A 14,714-nucleotide genomic window follows, 5' to 3' on the forward strand; every position below is an offset into this window, starting at 1 on the left:
TGAATCATCGGGAGGTGCTGAAATAAATCACATACTGCCATCCTTATGGTCCGACCCGGCCGTGCCAAGCTTTTCATCCCNTTCATCCTTTTCATCAACCAGCTCTGGCATCGCCGACCATGATCCAGCATTTGGATTTCGTAATATCCGCGGCTCCCCGCACCCGTATGTTGGCAGCAGCAAGTCTACTTCCCCGCCATGCTGGCAGAACAGAGATATGTCCAAACGGGCGAGGCACCTCGAGCGAAACAGGGCAGCGGCAAATAAGTCGCGCAAGAAGAAGAAGCAGGAGATAGACCAACTCCAGAAGCGGTTCCAAGAAGTCTCCCACCGGAGATCTGCCCTAGAGGAGGAAGTAAAGCAGTTCCGTAGTCAACTACTCTCTTTGAAAGATCAGGTCTTAATGCATTCGCGGTGCGATGATAAAGCTATCAATCTTTACGTGTCCCGCATGGTAAAACAAGCGACACAACATAACTGTAACGTNACGGTGCCCGCTGGCACGCCGGAGGATGAGGACGTTTTATGATACAGGCAAGGTTCTGACTGGCTGTCGGCCTTACAAGCTGCAGTTCCCGAGCGTGGAAGCCGCGACCGCATTCACGCAATTGCCCGACGGAAAAAAACTGATCTCTAGTTTGCTGGGACTAGGGTTCAGTCTTTGTTTTTGTATTCATACGGGCCCCGGCGCGCACGGAAGTGGACGCCGCGGTAAGTAGGCAGCTCAAATGGAAGTTCTTCCAGAATTGAGCGCAATATCCCTATTGGGGGCCGACGAGCAACTCTCCTTCAAGGTTCAACGTTCTCTCGTCTGAATTGAATTGCGTACCATCTGGATCTAGATAGAAAGATCAAGTCGTCCTTTTCCTATATTACTATTTTTACAACTCGTTATATCTGTGCAATTATAGGGAATTGAATAATGTACGTCATACATCTATCTATCCCTCTCTCACTTCGACTTTGATTCTTTTCTCCGGGTCGGGTTGCCATCCGTATCTCCCGAAATATTGCAAATATGCATTAGTGTCTGTCTAAGTAGAGATGACGAAGAGTACGGTTATGGGGTTCTAAAAATCGCGATATGTAAGAGATCCCTAATTGTATGATGACACGAAAATGTAAAACATGGCTTGGATCTGAGGAAAAAGACCAGGTCCAAGAATCTCTCAAAAGGGTGATGTTTCGTAGTTCAGGGAATAGCGTTTAGATATAACGGTAATAAGAGTGAGCGAAAACAGGAATCCGGAGGGAACATGATATTGTTATCCGAGAAAGACATAATGCCACAAGATTAGCTCTCTTATTCCAAAAATGTATAGATTCAACTGAAGAGGCTGTCTTTCATTAGAAAGCATAAAATATCTTGAATGCCCTATGCCAGAAAGATAATGTGTGTAGCAGGGAGCGAACCCATTAAAATTAAATGCGCATGTCTCCATATTTATTCCCTTTGAATCAAATTGACTACAAATCGATCTACGTTTATCTTGTATATCAACCCTTGTGTCTACCAGATTCACCCAATCGCATCAGCCTGCTTGAGTGAGACTCACGGTCTGCTGCCCAGAAGGTTAGATCTAGGACTGATTCATACTTACAGGAACTATGAGGTGAATTTACTGTACATAGGAGCCAAATACAGGGAGCCGATACAGTAACAGCTCTGCAGAAAGCCCAGGTGTGTGGACGCAGTTTTCCTACAGTGGATTGCATAACCACCCTGCATACCCCAGACTCTTCAGACTCTTTCCCAGACCCTAACCTATTTGCACTAGTCCATATACAGTTAGCCTGCCAATAAGGCTTCTTGGCAGGTACTTATTTGTTTTGCAATTTCCTTTAATATTACACCTAAACTTACAAGAGCTGTAAAGCCCGTACAGAATTCTAGATGCTTCGGTCGTAGGTGACTTAGGCACGTGCCACAGATTTGGCAATCTGCCAATATCTAAATGTCTTACAGTATCAATCCACTTCCTCAGATATTGCGCGCCGTGAACGTTGGACCCGACATGCAAAGGATGCGAATATGGCAGTACAGGCCATGCTAGCGAACGTTATGGCATTGGTAATCTTATTACTTAGCCAATTGTCCTGTATAATTTCCTTCATTTTGAAGTGACTTTAATAGTACTGGCAGAAGATCTGGTTGAGGTTTGAATTACCAATTATTGCTATGTATATTTGAGTACGGGAGATTATAAAGGCTCAAGCAAAGGTTATTGTTTCCGGAAAATCTTCAGGAAAGCTCGCCGTTTTGTCCCACTGACAGGTTTTGAGTTTAAATCAATTTGACGAGGTGACTGAGTATGTATGGGTAGTGCAGGAGGATCTTGGCGGGTTTGTTGTGCTGATGAGCAGTCCTGTGCTGTTTCCCACTTCGTGAGGGCGTTGCAGGAAGACATATGTCTGGATGATCTGAGCCTAAGTCTTCGTTGCGGAGCTCTACAGATTTGCTCATCAGAGCTAAGGCATCCTGGATATTTCCGAGCGATTCCCAAGTATGGGCGATGTTGCCCATGCCGGTCAGAGTAGAGGGATGTTCTGGCCCTAGCACCTGTTTCTGGGCCACCATCACCTGTACCTCTAGCTGTTCTGCTTCTTTCCATCGTCCTTGATCCCCGTATGTTGATGCGAGGTTGGTCATGCTGGTCAGAGTATCAGGATGCTTCAGTCCTAGCACCTGTTTCCGGATCTCCATCGCCTGCACCTGTAGCTCTTCTGCTTCATTATACCTCCCGTCGCTGTGAAGCAACTCGCCACACTCTGCATGTAGTCAATATACTGCTCGTGCTGTTCGTTAAACTCGCGCTCTCCAACAAGGATAGGGAGTGGGGTAGATATTCCCTCCAAAGCTGTCGGTTGGTATGTTCATTATTAGGAAAGGTCTCCTGTAATCGGTCTGCCGCGTTTTTTATATAGGCTGCAAATTGTTCTTCTTTCCTCATCCAGTTTCGGGTTGCCAGGTATACCAAGCGATGAAGACTAATAAAGCAAGTTCCAGTTTGGATAGTAATAAAGGAGTAGGCACTGAGAAGCCTAAGAGCATCCGTCATCTTCACTTTGGACCCAGGCTGTGGAAGAAAGGTCTGTGGAATATTGCGGGGATTAACACAGGCCATAAGGGATAGGTATTCAGCAGCAAGTTGGTCCAGCTTCTGAACCTGGCTGAATGAGATTAGCCATGTCTTTGCTACTGGGTTCTGGATATCCTTATAGCGTCCATCATCACCAAAATCCTTGCTAAGGAGCTCCACAACATCCGTCTCCTGCTCCTTTAGAAGCATCAAGTAATCAGACACCGTTATGCCTTTTTTGTTAATATAGGCAGTAGCCTGACTCATAGCTAATGGAAGGAAGGTAAGCTGTTCAAGCAGAGCAATTATCGCATGAGAATCATGTCGCAGGTCCTTGCAAAGTCTCTTTGCCAGAAACTCCACCCCAGTGTTTTTCGTCAAGTCCAGGAACATGTATCATATCAGAGGATACTAAATCCACGGCCAACTCTCTATTGCGTGTGGTAAAAATGATATAGCCTTGGTTGTTGAAAGGAAGGAAATCCTTTAATGGCAAGGTGTTGTTGCTACCTTTGGTCCACATTTCCATGTCATCCGCATTGTCGAAGATCAGGAGCCACTTTGTGTTGATTTGGCTGAAATAAGTCTTGAAACGCTCTTTCACCTCGCCTGGCTTCACATCCTGAATCCCGACCGTTTGTGCAATGGCTATACAAGCCTGCTCAACAGCCTCGTAGCTGGTGCAAGGGATCCAAAAGATTGAACGATCAGGGTCTCTGTCTCGAACCCGGTAAGCTAGCTCTAGAGCTACCTGGGTCTTCCCAATTCCTCCTAGCCCGGCAATGGCGAGCTTTTTTGCACTATCCGGCATAGAGATCAGATCTTCTAATTCGTGGATCTCGTCCTGGCGGCCCACAAAACGCGGATTTCTCCCAAATGGAATCATCAAGTGACGGCTTTTGCGTGCATCTATCAAGTATTATAAGCTATGTGACACAGGCTTACTTCTTCTGATAGGTAGTTCACGGACCTTCACGGTTTACAGGCTTCCAATACTCCAAGAAAGCTTTCGCCGCCGAGGCTCCAGTTGCTGCTGCGTATGCTTGCCATGCTTCGCTCTTGTGGCTGTCCGCATAGCCACACACCCCCTTAATAATAATGCAGGAAATATTATCCCAGACTCCCGCCCCCTCCATTTCAAAAGCTAGAATCTTCTCCTTCCTGGCAATCTCATCGCGGCGTTGGGCGGATTTCATCACCGTGTCTGCAGAGGCCACTGTCCCAATATGCATAGATTTTCCCTGCTCCTGATACCTCTCGATAGCGAATTATTTGGCTTTCTTCACAGCCAAGCTCATCGCAATTCTCCGTGATCGAGGTCCGCGAGGGCATGTCATTCTTGGATCTGTCCGTCCGTCAGATCGAGCACCTGAACCGTACTTACAATGTCAACGTGCCTTTCATTCTCATGAACTCTTTCAATACCGACCAGGACACTCAATCCATCATCAAGAAGTACCAGGGCCATAACGTCGACATCATCACCTTCAACCAGTCTCGCTACCCCAGAATCATCAAGGACTCGCTCCTACCGGCTCCAAAGACCTTCGATGCTCCTCTGCAGGACTGGTATCCTCCCGGTCACGGTGACATCTTTGAGTCTCTGTACAACTCCGGCACCCTGAACAAGCTTTTGGAGCGTGGTGTTGAGTATATTTTCCTGTCCAACGCTGACAACCTGGGTGCCACTGTGGACACCCACATCCTACAGCACATTATTGACACCAAGGCTGAATATATCATGGAATTGACCGACAAGACCAAGGGTGATGTCAAAGGCGGTACTATCATCGACTACGAGGGCAAGGTTCGTCTCCTGGAACTCGCCCAGGTGCCCAAGGAACACCTAGATGAGTTTAAGTCTATCAAAAAGTTCAAGTACTTCAATACCAACAACATCTGGATGAACCTCCGCGCTATCAAGCGTGTCGTTGAGGAGAATGATCTTGAGATGGAGATCATTGCCAACGAGAAGTCCATTCCCGCTGATAAGAAGGGCGAAGCCGACCAGGCTATCTATCAGCTCGAGACTGCTGTTGGTGCTGCTATCCGCCACTTCAAGAACGCTCACGGCGTCAACGTTCCACGCCGTCGCTTCCTTCCCGTCAAGACTTGCTCCGACTTGATGGTGGTCAAGTCTGATCTGTACCGTCTGGAGCACGGTCAGCTGGTCATGGACCCCAATCGATTTGGCGGTGTGCCCGTCATCAAGCTCGGACCCGACTTCAAGAAAGTGTCGGACTTCCAGAAGCGCATCCCTAGCATTCCCCAAATTGTCGAGCTGGATCATCTTACCATCACTGGTGCGGTGAATCTGGGCCGCAACGTGACTCTGAAGGGCACTGTCATCGTCGTTGCAACGGAAAGCAGCACAATCGACATCCCGCCAGGCTCCGTGCTGGAGAACTGTGTTGTACAGGGCAGTCTGCGTATTCTCGAGCATTAATTTGGGATACATTATCTATCTACCCTATCCTCTTACAACTGCGCGACTGTATTGTGACCTCAGAGGGATCTTCTATATCTGTCATCCTGACTCTTCGGCGACTTGCAACCATCAGATTTACACAATATAGTTGAATATAGAACGCGAGAATCTTTAAAGAGATTTACAGTTTTTTATGGATAACCATGACCATAACCAACGTAACCTTGCCCCACCCCCAAAAATCCATTTATTCATTCCCAATTACATTATAATAGACCAAGTCAATACACCTTCCTAATAATGACCCAGCCAGTAAACAAGGAACATGCCTATTGATCGCCTCCTTCGCCTTTTCCCATCCAGGCAACGAACGTATCCGAGCCACCCGGCTTATGGCTCATGAAAGTCATGCCAGCATTTGACTTCTTAAAGGTCGGCACTGCGCCCGCCTCCGCAAGACCATGGCGATAGCTCTCTTTTCCCGCGACCTTTTAATTCGTAAGCGAGGACGTCTCACCGGAGAGCTGGAGGGCTTCGTAAGGTTGGATGCGCCGGAGGAGCTGGCGAGGCGATTGCTCCAGGCGGTGGTAATCAGTTAGTGGTTTCCTATTTTCCTTGTTAAAGTAACGATGACAGTGTTTGACGTGAAGCACCCTCAAGTCCACCCTTGTTTATCCCGCTATCGCCGCAGACGCAGCTTCCGCCGGTTCGTTGGCCGGGGTGGGCTTGGCGCTAGCACCGCCGCCGGTGGATGTTGGTTGGTTGCCCCAGGGGGTTTCGCCGTGGCCTTGTATGTGAGGTACATTTTCGATTATGTCTATAGTTGGCGGGAATGATAAGCTGAGAAACAAGGGTCAGTGAATAAATACTCGGTAATAGAAGCATGTCGGAGAATTATCCGACACAGGATAAGCATAACCACATGCACCCAGATGATATGCAAAAGTCAGATTAAAATTAGCCTATTTGTCTTGAATACGCAGACAATTCTATAACATCCGGATGTATATAACTTCGCCCTGGATGAAGCCGACCTACGTCGACTTTCAATATTCCTGGCCGGAAGAGCTGCTATTGAGCATCGTGACGACTTCAATAACATCACTTGGTTCAAGAAGATGCCAGTCCGCTTCAGTTTGTTTTGAACTTGGGCCAACAGTGACTGTATAAACGTGATGCGGTGGTAACCCAAATTTCTTCAAAGCACGGAACATGTCTAAGATGCATCAGTAATGATTCAAGGCAAGCCACTCGGGCAGCAAGTAAGCAAACGGCATACCTTCGTCCGTAGAGTCATCACCAGAACACAAGATAAACTCTGGTATTCTTTCATTCTCACATGCTTCCACCAACCGCGTCGCGATAAAACCCTTGTTCACAAATCTCGGTCGAACCTCAAGGTTAGCCTTTCCAACCATAACTTCAACGTCCCAAGCTTTCGATACCTGCTCTTCGAGCTGCTTCCGACATTCTCGCGCCTGGAACGCAGCATATTCAGGGTCCGCTCGTCGGTAGTGCCAGGTCAAAGCCACCTTCTTGCTCTCAATAAATGACCCATGAGTACGCTCCATGAAATGTTGATATATCTCCATGACTTCCTTCTGCCAACCCATGTCAGTTGTTTCCGCTAGGCTTTGCCAAATATCCGATCGTGGCATTCGGATGAAGCAGCCATGCTCTGCACTCAGTCCCAGTTCAGGAATATGGCCCATCCGTTCATCTAAGAACGTCTGGTCTCGCCCGCTGATAATGCACACGACATTTTGCGGATCCGCTGCCAAACTCTTGAGAGTCCGCAGAATATGATCTGACGGTATAGCGGATTGAGGGTCCTTCACAACCGGTGTGAGGGTGCCATCATAGTCAAACATGAAGAGCCTCTTCCGAGCTTTGCGATATTGCTTCAAAAGTTTAGTCCTGTCCAGGGCCGGAGTTGCCACGGATTGATCGAAGGACAAAAGGTTCATGAGCAGACGAGAGAGAAACTAGTTAAGCAACGAGGCGGTGAGAAAGATCGGTTAAACGAAAGCGATTCAGAAACTTGGAAAGTCGAGAGCTGTTTCGCGAGCAGCGAGGATGATGTTATATCTGCGTGAATCCTAGGCCTGGTATCCCCTCCCTCGTGGCCTTAAACAAGCAGGTATTGATGGAGAAGGGTCAAGGGGACAACAGCTGATTGACGCAAGGGAAGTGTACCAACGAAGTGGATTTGGAAGTCACCCGAGGAAGCACAGCATGCAGAGCTCTTCGATTGTAGAATCACGGAAAATCCATCAACCAAAGAAGCCGGCGTTGAAAGACGCCAAAGAAGCAATTACTAATTGATGACGCTAAAAATCTTCGATACCGAAGCGTTGTCCTGGAATTAGGCGAGGAATCCAGAATCCAGGACGCCGCGTGGCGAAATAGTGACGGCATCTCTACTCGCCTGTTCTGAACACGCTTTTCGATCAACCACCAATCATGAGCTTGCAGTGCTTTAGTTTTGCCTAGACTAGGCTTCGCCACAGAGTACACAGCTAACACTTGCTGATGTGGTCATCTCGGATATGCTCCCGATGATTACAATGATCTCCTGGAGTCGGTGGAGTAGAAGGATCGGCCGGAGTTGGTTCAAGACTCTTTTACGCTGGCGCTTGAGTGTCTCAGACACATTCAAACCCAATTGCTAATCACGTGTCAATGCATGAGCTGGGCGAGAATCTCTGCTCTTCCGTGCCGGGGCGCAATTGCAGCGTGCACAGGGTGGATATCGGGGGTCATACTATGCAAGTGGTGCAAGGAATTCATCCGCACTACGTGGTCAAACACCGACCTGAATTACACCAGCTAAGATTTTACTCTTACAAATGGAAAGTACGATAGTGGCACGGCACTTTTGTCCTGGCATAAATTCATCATAAACGACAATGCACTACGCACTCATAAAAAAATCTGGCTTTTGATATGTATTCACTATTTTTAGAGTTGACCAAGTCCTCTTAAGTTGGGGAGAGACTGCGGATGCTTCACTACAGGGTCTACCATTCTGATGCAGGGCAACAAGCAATGATGAAAGTTCACTTTAGTCCACGCAGATTTAAGAAGATCCCACTTGCTGATATTCCGAATTTGCCTTTAACGCATGATTTGACACTTTAGAAATGTTTCTCGCCGTGAGGGGTTTTGACGGGGTTAATCTTGGCTTCTGTTCCCGGTGCCACGCATGCTCATCCTTAAGCAGAGTTTGGACGAGACGATTAATCGCAAATCGTTGCGACCGCATTGACAGTTGTAATTGACATTGCTTATAGATAGTACAGTTGCCTGACAGGATTACACTGACTGGAGAAAGGGATAAGCTTACACACTGCAAGAACCTGCTGAGGAGACCCGGCGAATTCCTTCCGAAATGACAAGATGATTGTAGGCGTTATTGCTGACCCCCCAAGCCCGTCGGACAGTGACGTTGATCGACCCTAGGCTGTACAGCCAGTCCAGCCCCTTTTCCAGGCGCGGCCTGATACGTGACGCCCTGTCCACATGGCACGGAATACAGAACTCCATTTCGGTTAACAGTATAGCGACAGCCTCCGTGAGGTAGTGCGCAATGCACCACCATGGAGAGACCTGGACAAGCCAGACAGCATCGGGCTTATCAGGCAACAGGTCCAGCAACTCGGAAACGGAATCAATGCAGATTGTCGCGAAGTTTCGATGGCCGGGAACTGACGCCTTGTTCCTGGAATATTGTCGCTCTGAGCAACAAAGGGACAGCCGACCGACTGTGATTCGCAAACTGTAGAATAGAAAAGCCAGACCGTATTTTTGGCGCTCAAAATCGGTTGACGGATGACGAACCTTGAATTGGAACACGGGCGGTACGCGGCTCAGCCACTCGTCCGTTTCCTGAATCAGGTCCATGATCGCGGCGCAAGTGGCCCGCCATGACCGCCGCGCGGACCCAGGGCTGTACAGCGAGTCAATCGCGCGCCGCATGATCATTGCTAGATCCACGAAGTAGAGAAAGTACAAAGAGTAGCCCGGGGTAACGACGCTCTGAACTGGCAGCGAGCTCTGGTGATCCAGAACAGGGGAATCATCGGCAGCAGAGCGGGCGCGCTGTTGGAAGACCAACGCCTGCATATAACGGCTGCGGGCGTTAAAGTCAGCGAGTAGACGCGACGCCACAGGCTCCCTGAGCTGCTCTTCATCGAACGGAATAGGAAGTGGTGCGGTGCTGAACCTGTCGGGCGCACTTGTAGGCCGGCCCGTCATTTTCGACAGGGTATTCTCGAGCGTGTAGATGGACCACCACACCCTGTACCGGAACTCCTTTGATATTGGATGTTGCTTCACTCTTACTCCGCATATTGATCCCCAGGGCAATGGCTGATCGGACGGCAACGCCACAGGCTCTCCAGGACCGGTTAACGTGACCCAGAGACATCAGGACAAAAGCCATCAAACCATCAACTTGAACTCGTTGCAGATTTGGATGTTCTAAGACATAGTTCTCATTGAAGCTCAGATTCCAAGCCCTTGTGAAGCTAGTCATCGGAGTATCCGCCTCGCACACCCATGGCTTCGAAGCCAACTGCGCAAAGATTGCGGCTAGTGCAAACACCAGATTCAGGATTGTGAGCCACAGCCTCGTCGACTGTGGTTCAGACTGCGTGTAGTATATTTCATATTGATGCATAAAGGGGATTTTGGCGATTATAGGAAACGAGGGATGGACGGCGAAGAAATAGCAGTCTAGCAGTTTATCGGCGATTTTGTGCGGTGGTCGGCCGTAGGGATCGATGCTCGGATCCAGAACCAGGTCTTCGTTGTCCAAAAAATAACAAGCCGACTTAAGGGACTGGGATTTGTTAGACTGTTCCCTGTCAAGGAAGGGTAAATCATTCTCTAAAATATGATGCAAATCACGGATCCATGAGATTTCCGCGGGAGCCCCGATGAACCCAATTGCTTGTAAGCCTTTGTCCTAGTGGAAGTCTTCTTGTATATATTCAATACCCATGGAGCAGCTGTGGGCGAGGGTAGGGCCAGTGATCGCATGTTCGGGATGCGTATGATCTGGATCGAGACCCGAATACTATTTTCTCAGCCTTGCTATAAAGAGTGGCAATAAGAATGGCAACGTACTTGGGCCGGTGTCTCAGCAATAAGATCTCTATCTTGGTTATCGAGACGCGGTTGAAACTCCTTCAGAAGTCGATCGTAAGCTTGAACCTGTTTCTCCAGTTTCTCCAGTCGACTGTCTATTATCTCTCTCCTCCCATCTGCGTAAACGCAGGTTATCCCCAAGCTAGCACACCGGCTGCATGGGTGATGCCCGTTGCATTTCGTCTTGTGCTTCCTGCAGTCAATACAAGCCTTTCTGACGCGTCCATTACCGGGGGACCGAAACTGTGACGCTCTTGGAATGGGAACCTTGGAGCTGGGCGTTGACGGATCTGCGGTGAGCCGCGGTCCCGGATTCGAATCCGCGAGCATTGTGCCAGACTTTGAGGACCCTTGCTGCCAACGAGACATCTCAGGTGTTCAGCGAGAATAGCCCGCACGACGAGGGCGTTTATTCGACCGCACGGCACCCCCGACATAGCGATTATTGTCCATGGGAAGAATGACGGAAATACCCTGCCCACCTTTAGATGCGAGAGAAGATAGGGTCCACTCGCATGGGCCAGCAGAGCGTGGTGTCAAGCACTGCGGTTGCAATTGACTAACTTTAACGTAGTTAATATCCACCACCGAGCGGCACACTTCCATTTCCCATTCAAATGGCACAGTTTGTAGGCTTGGTATCGCAACAAACCAGTAATATAACTGGATTCCCGAGATGTAGGTATCCTGTTCTAATGGAGCTTAAAAAAAATACTTTGCAAAAAATTTCCCTGTTTGTCCCTGTTATGAACCCATCCAGGCGGTAACGCTCCGGCAGAAAATGACCCTAGGAGCTAGAACGAGTGATCCTTGGGACCCAAAGATCCTCGAGGACGAGGACGCGTGGGTATTGGTGACGAGAATTAGCCCCCAGAGCTAACCCACTTCTTTTCAGATTGGGTGATTCATGGCGCTCCTCTGCAATCTGGGCTAATGCTGACCAGGGAGACGGGAACTCCTGATGACGCAGATCTAGCGCGAAGCACCACCGAACAATTAGCCTTCATTTCACGGGCACAGCCCGATTACCCTAGACCTAGACATACTCGTCGTGCCACCATTTTCAAGCGTCCCTTCCCTTCAGCCGATTTGCTTCGTTTGGGCCTTTACACCGGGGAGCCACAAGTAGCAGGTTCCTGCACCTGCTGCCCCCGACCCATGACCGTCAAAGTATCCCCCTTATTCTTCATGTATGTAAAGGTCAATGCCCTTGTGCCATCGGATTGCGCTTCAGGGGCAAGTTACATCGCGCTCGTATCGCGCTCGTCTCGCCGCTAAACCGGTTAGACAACAAAAGTCTACAGTTTCATCCCAGCCGTATTCTCACGCGCCCAAACATCAGTCTCTCTAATTGGAAGGCGGTACATATAACCGGGCGAACAATGGAAACTTTGACGATCCCATTCCATCTTGCCCGGGCATTGCCAAGGGTTCGTGATCGGACATGTTTGCCCCGTTGTCTGGAACAATTTATTTTCCACACGTCATTCTCATTCTTTCCATTGACCATTGGATATCGGAATTGGCTGGGTTTCTGCGCTGGCGCGATGGATGCTGCCGGTAGGAAAAATGATCGCACTGAAGTAGAACCGTTGTTGACGATCCGGAGCAGAGACATGCCCGAGCTTTGAACCCGTGACCAGCAAAAAATCCACGCAGCCCTGTTGTTGGTATTCGGCAGGTGATATATCTTATGTGTACGGAGTAGGTAAATATAGGAATAGCCTGGGCAAAGCAGGGGGAATGCCCGCCGATCGTGGCTTCACCATGTTTGATTTCCTAGACCCGTGTAGTGCCGCCAATCCGTTGTGGGAAGTTGGACATGGGGTTCAAGTTTGGGGTCATCTCGGAACTCGAATGCGTCAATCAAAATTATGACTGTGAATTCGGCCATAAATCCTCGTTGCGGGAAGAATGTGGCTTACTACGCCCATACAGCAGTTTCTGCTCGTTCTATTGCTTCATACTATGCAATAATGTGATATAGTTCCTTCGGGAAGAGGAGTCGGTGTGTCCAAGTACTTGTCGTGGATGGAAGCAAGATATATATTTACGACCATCATCACGGCTGACCAGCAGCGTGCGTGCTACACCCTTCCCCTCGATTCAATGCCCAGAGACCAAAATCTCATCTCATTAACTTGCATATTGGTCCTAATTTATCTTACACTAATCTATGAAATCGGCGGTCAGTGCCTGATATGACATGCGTGAATGACTTCGCTCGGCCGGTCAATCGGGCAATCACCCACTTCCTTCAGGCAGTGGGTGAATCTCGTAATTCTTCGAAAGGGAATATGAGGGACGGAAGCAATCGTCATCTTAATCCGCATCTTGTGCTCCAACTGTAAAGTCCCGCGTGCGATGGGCTTTGTACTTTAACACAACAATTGCGCGGACGAGCACCTCTATTCCTTCTAGACTCCGTTTGGGGTTATCGAAATGCCGCACCACCGGCAACAAGCCCTTCCCGAAGCTCCAGGCAATTGATACTTCAGCGTTCAGTATATCGCGCCAATACAGTGTAGTAACAGATTTTCACTGATGTCGTCGTCTCCGTTACTCTTTTTGCCTTCGGCTCTCCTATTGCTAGGGCTCCAACTGACATGCAACGCGATTATGTGATTTTCCCGGTCATGATTTCGGCGCCCTGGACGAGCCAGTGCAGCTCACCCATAATAGAGGAAGACCGCTCCGTTATCTCCATGACCTCTCCGAAAAGAAATTGATTTTAGCCCGTTACGCACTCGATTAGTCCACTTAGGCAGACTTGCGTGGTCAAGGATTAGTCACAAGATGGTCGTATGGGACATCTTAAGAATAGGAAGGAAGGTCCTAGGAGCTACTCTGAGTCTGACGTATGCTAGAAACGGTTCGGGTATAAAGCCGTGGCTAGGTCTCAAAAAGCAGTATACCATTGCGGTTCGAAGTCCTCCACGCAGAACCTTTCCTCATCGTATGATCTGTCTCTTTATCCTCAAAATGCATTTTCACCTTTCTCGATTCTCTCAAGGCGCTCGTGCTAGCTATCAAGGGTAATCCTGTCCGGCGCAATGGGCATTTACAACTCTATCGGCAACCTGACCATGGCCAAGTACGATGCATCAGTCCCAGCGAGATCCCGGAAGACTGGATGTGCAAAAAGGATTTGTGCACCTCCCGCCGAGTTGAGAACGAGCGCCTGAGAACAGTATTTGTCTTGACCAGTGACAAAGATGTGAAATCATTGCCCTTTATCAACTACATGAAGGAACTCTATGGCCATGAGATAATATCAGTACTATCAAAGTCCCAACACATTGCCCGCAACCCCGGGGACGGGACGCGTCGCATCGAGGATGCTATAACGTTGATCGAAGCTGACGACACCCGAATGAAGGAGATCCGCAGCTATCATCGTGTGTTCATCCATTCGTCGGAGAGCGGTATAACACAACATTGGACGTTTCTCAATGCATTTCTATCGCAGCTTGTCACTAGATCGTCTATATGGCGTCTGATCCGCACTCTGCTACCTTTCGTCGTCAACTTCGACTTCCCATTCATTTTTGTCTACGACGCAGGGACGGGAAAATGTGTGCACCTTGCTGTAGGCCAGGGACCCGGTGCTCAAGAAGAGCTGTGGAGTTATAGTGGACAAGACGGGGAAGAGCCTACCTATGGAAGTGCTGTGCATCATGTCTTTCCAGACATTGATAGCAAAAATTGGCACAGATTTGTCTCTCGGGATCGTTCTGAGTATCAGGTTGAGCCCACTAGAAAACGGAAGCACATGGTGCATTCTTAAATCTTCTGAAGCAGCTGAGCGCATAGGGAGCTAGGGTGCAAGGTGTGCCGGTGCAGTGTTTCACGATTTTGTGATTGACCCAGTCTAGTTAAGAAACTGCCCGGATGATATCCATTAGTTCTCCAGCCGCCAGACTTTCTGGGGGTAAATGAGGCTGAAGCATTTTGGAAATACCCGCGTGCTTAAAGCCGATCTGTGACTGTTTACTGCTCCTATATTGACAGATACGAGGAAGTTTATTTGGCGTTATAAAAGCGTCCGCTTGGCG

General features: G+C 48.8%; 8 protein-coding genes across 8 annotated transcripts in view; 3 read left to right on the plus strand and 5 right to left on the minus strand.

The window, feature by feature from the left end:
- ASPSYDRAFT_52899 (bZIP transcription factor) overlaps window positions 1–1,029 on the plus strand; it is a 1,548-nt gene extending 519 nt beyond the window's left edge. Inside the window, exon 1 of the mRNA XM_040848579.1 lies at window positions 1–1,029. This exon is cut by the window's left edge and continues 519 nt beyond it. Within this exon, the coding sequence (XP_040695680.1) occupies window positions 1–529 (529 nt within the window). The 3' untranslated portion in view covers window positions 530–1,029.
- Window positions 1,030–2,284: 1,255 nt separating this feature from the next.
- Window positions 2,285–2,650, minus strand: ASPSYDRAFT_165467 (tetratricopeptide repeat protein; the record flags this gene model as incomplete). Its single annotated transcript, XM_040843358.1, has 1 exon — window positions 2,285–2,650. One exon carries the CDS (start codon window positions 2,648–2,650, stop codon window positions 2,285–2,287), a length of 366 nt encoding a protein of 121 aa, XP_040695681.1.
- Window positions 2,651–3,399: 749 nt separating this feature from the next.
- ASPSYDRAFT_96073 (uncharacterized protein) lies at window positions 3,400–4,312 on the minus strand (the record flags this gene model as incomplete). Its single annotated transcript, XM_040853205.1, has 2 exons — window positions 3,400–3,989; window positions 4,051–4,312. 2 exons carry the CDS (start codon window positions 4,310–4,312, stop codon window positions 3,400–3,402), a joined length of 852 nt encoding a protein of 283 aa, XP_040695682.1.
- Window positions 4,313–4,377: 65 nt separating this feature from the next.
- ASPSYDRAFT_215004 (UTP--glucose-1-phosphate uridylyltransferase) lies at window positions 4,378–5,674 on the plus strand. The gene has a single exon (XM_040844103.1). The coding sequence runs from the start codon at window positions 4,411–4,413 to the stop codon at window positions 5,524–5,526; it is 1,116 nt and encodes a 371-aa protein (XP_040695683.1). The 5' UTR covers window positions 4,378–4,410; the 3' UTR covers window positions 5,527–5,674.
- An 880-nt stretch (window positions 5,675–6,554) lies between these two features.
- ASPSYDRAFT_96075 (trehalose-phosphatase) lies at window positions 6,555–7,475 on the minus strand (the record flags this gene model as incomplete). The annotated part of the gene is made up of 2 exons (XM_040853206.1): window positions 6,555–6,724; window positions 6,788–7,475. The coding sequence occupies 2 exons, from the start codon at window positions 7,473–7,475 to the stop codon at window positions 6,555–6,557; spliced, it is 858 nt and encodes a 285-aa protein (XP_040695684.1).
- A 1,375-nt stretch (window positions 7,476–8,850) lies between these two features.
- Window positions 8,851–10,989, minus strand: ASPSYDRAFT_63100 (Zn(II)2Cys6 transcription factor; the record flags this gene model as incomplete). The annotated part of the gene is made up of 3 exons (XM_040850221.1): window positions 8,851–9,780; window positions 9,815–10,477; window positions 10,639–10,989. The coding sequence occupies 3 exons, from the start codon at window positions 10,987–10,989 to the stop codon at window positions 8,851–8,853; spliced, it is 1,944 nt and encodes a 647-aa protein (XP_040695685.1).
- A 2,803-nt stretch (window positions 10,990–13,792) lies between these two features.
- ASPSYDRAFT_96078 (uncharacterized protein) lies at window positions 13,793–14,446 on the plus strand (the record flags this gene model as incomplete). Its single annotated transcript, XM_040853207.1, has 1 exon — window positions 13,793–14,446. The coding sequence occupies one exon, from the start codon at window positions 13,793–13,795 to the stop codon at window positions 14,444–14,446; it is 654 nt and encodes a 217-aa protein (XP_040695686.1).
- Window positions 14,447–14,488: 42 nt separating this feature from the next.
- The window catches only part of ASPSYDRAFT_848195 (uncharacterized protein), a 483-nt gene continuing 257 nt past the window's right edge, over window positions 14,489–14,714 (minus strand). Inside the window, exons 2-3 of the mRNA XM_040851425.1 lie at window positions 14,614–14,714; window positions 14,489–14,558 (exon numbers count right to left, since the gene is read on the minus strand). The exon at window positions 14,614–14,714 is cut by the window's right edge and continues 103 nt beyond it. Coding sequence (XP_040695687.1) covers window positions 14,531–14,558; window positions 14,614–14,714 — 129 coding nt within the window. The 3' untranslated portion in view covers window positions 14,489–14,530. The remainder of the gene's footprint in view (window positions 14,559–14,613) is intronic.

This window comes from Aspergillus sydowii (genome assembly GCF_001890705.1).
Source record: "Aspergillus sydowii CBS 593.65 unplaced genomic scaffold ASPSYscaffold_35, whole genome shotgun sequence".
NCBI classification, from domain to species: Eukaryota; Fungi; Ascomycota; class Eurotiomycetes; order Eurotiales; family Aspergillaceae; genus Aspergillus; species Aspergillus sydowii.

Bases quoted from the DNA above. Each gene is read 5' to 3' on its own strand.
- ASPSYDRAFT_215004 (XM_040844103.1), top strand. From the start codon at position 4,411: ATGTCATTCTTGGATCTGTCCGTCCGTCAGATCGAGCACCTGAACCGT.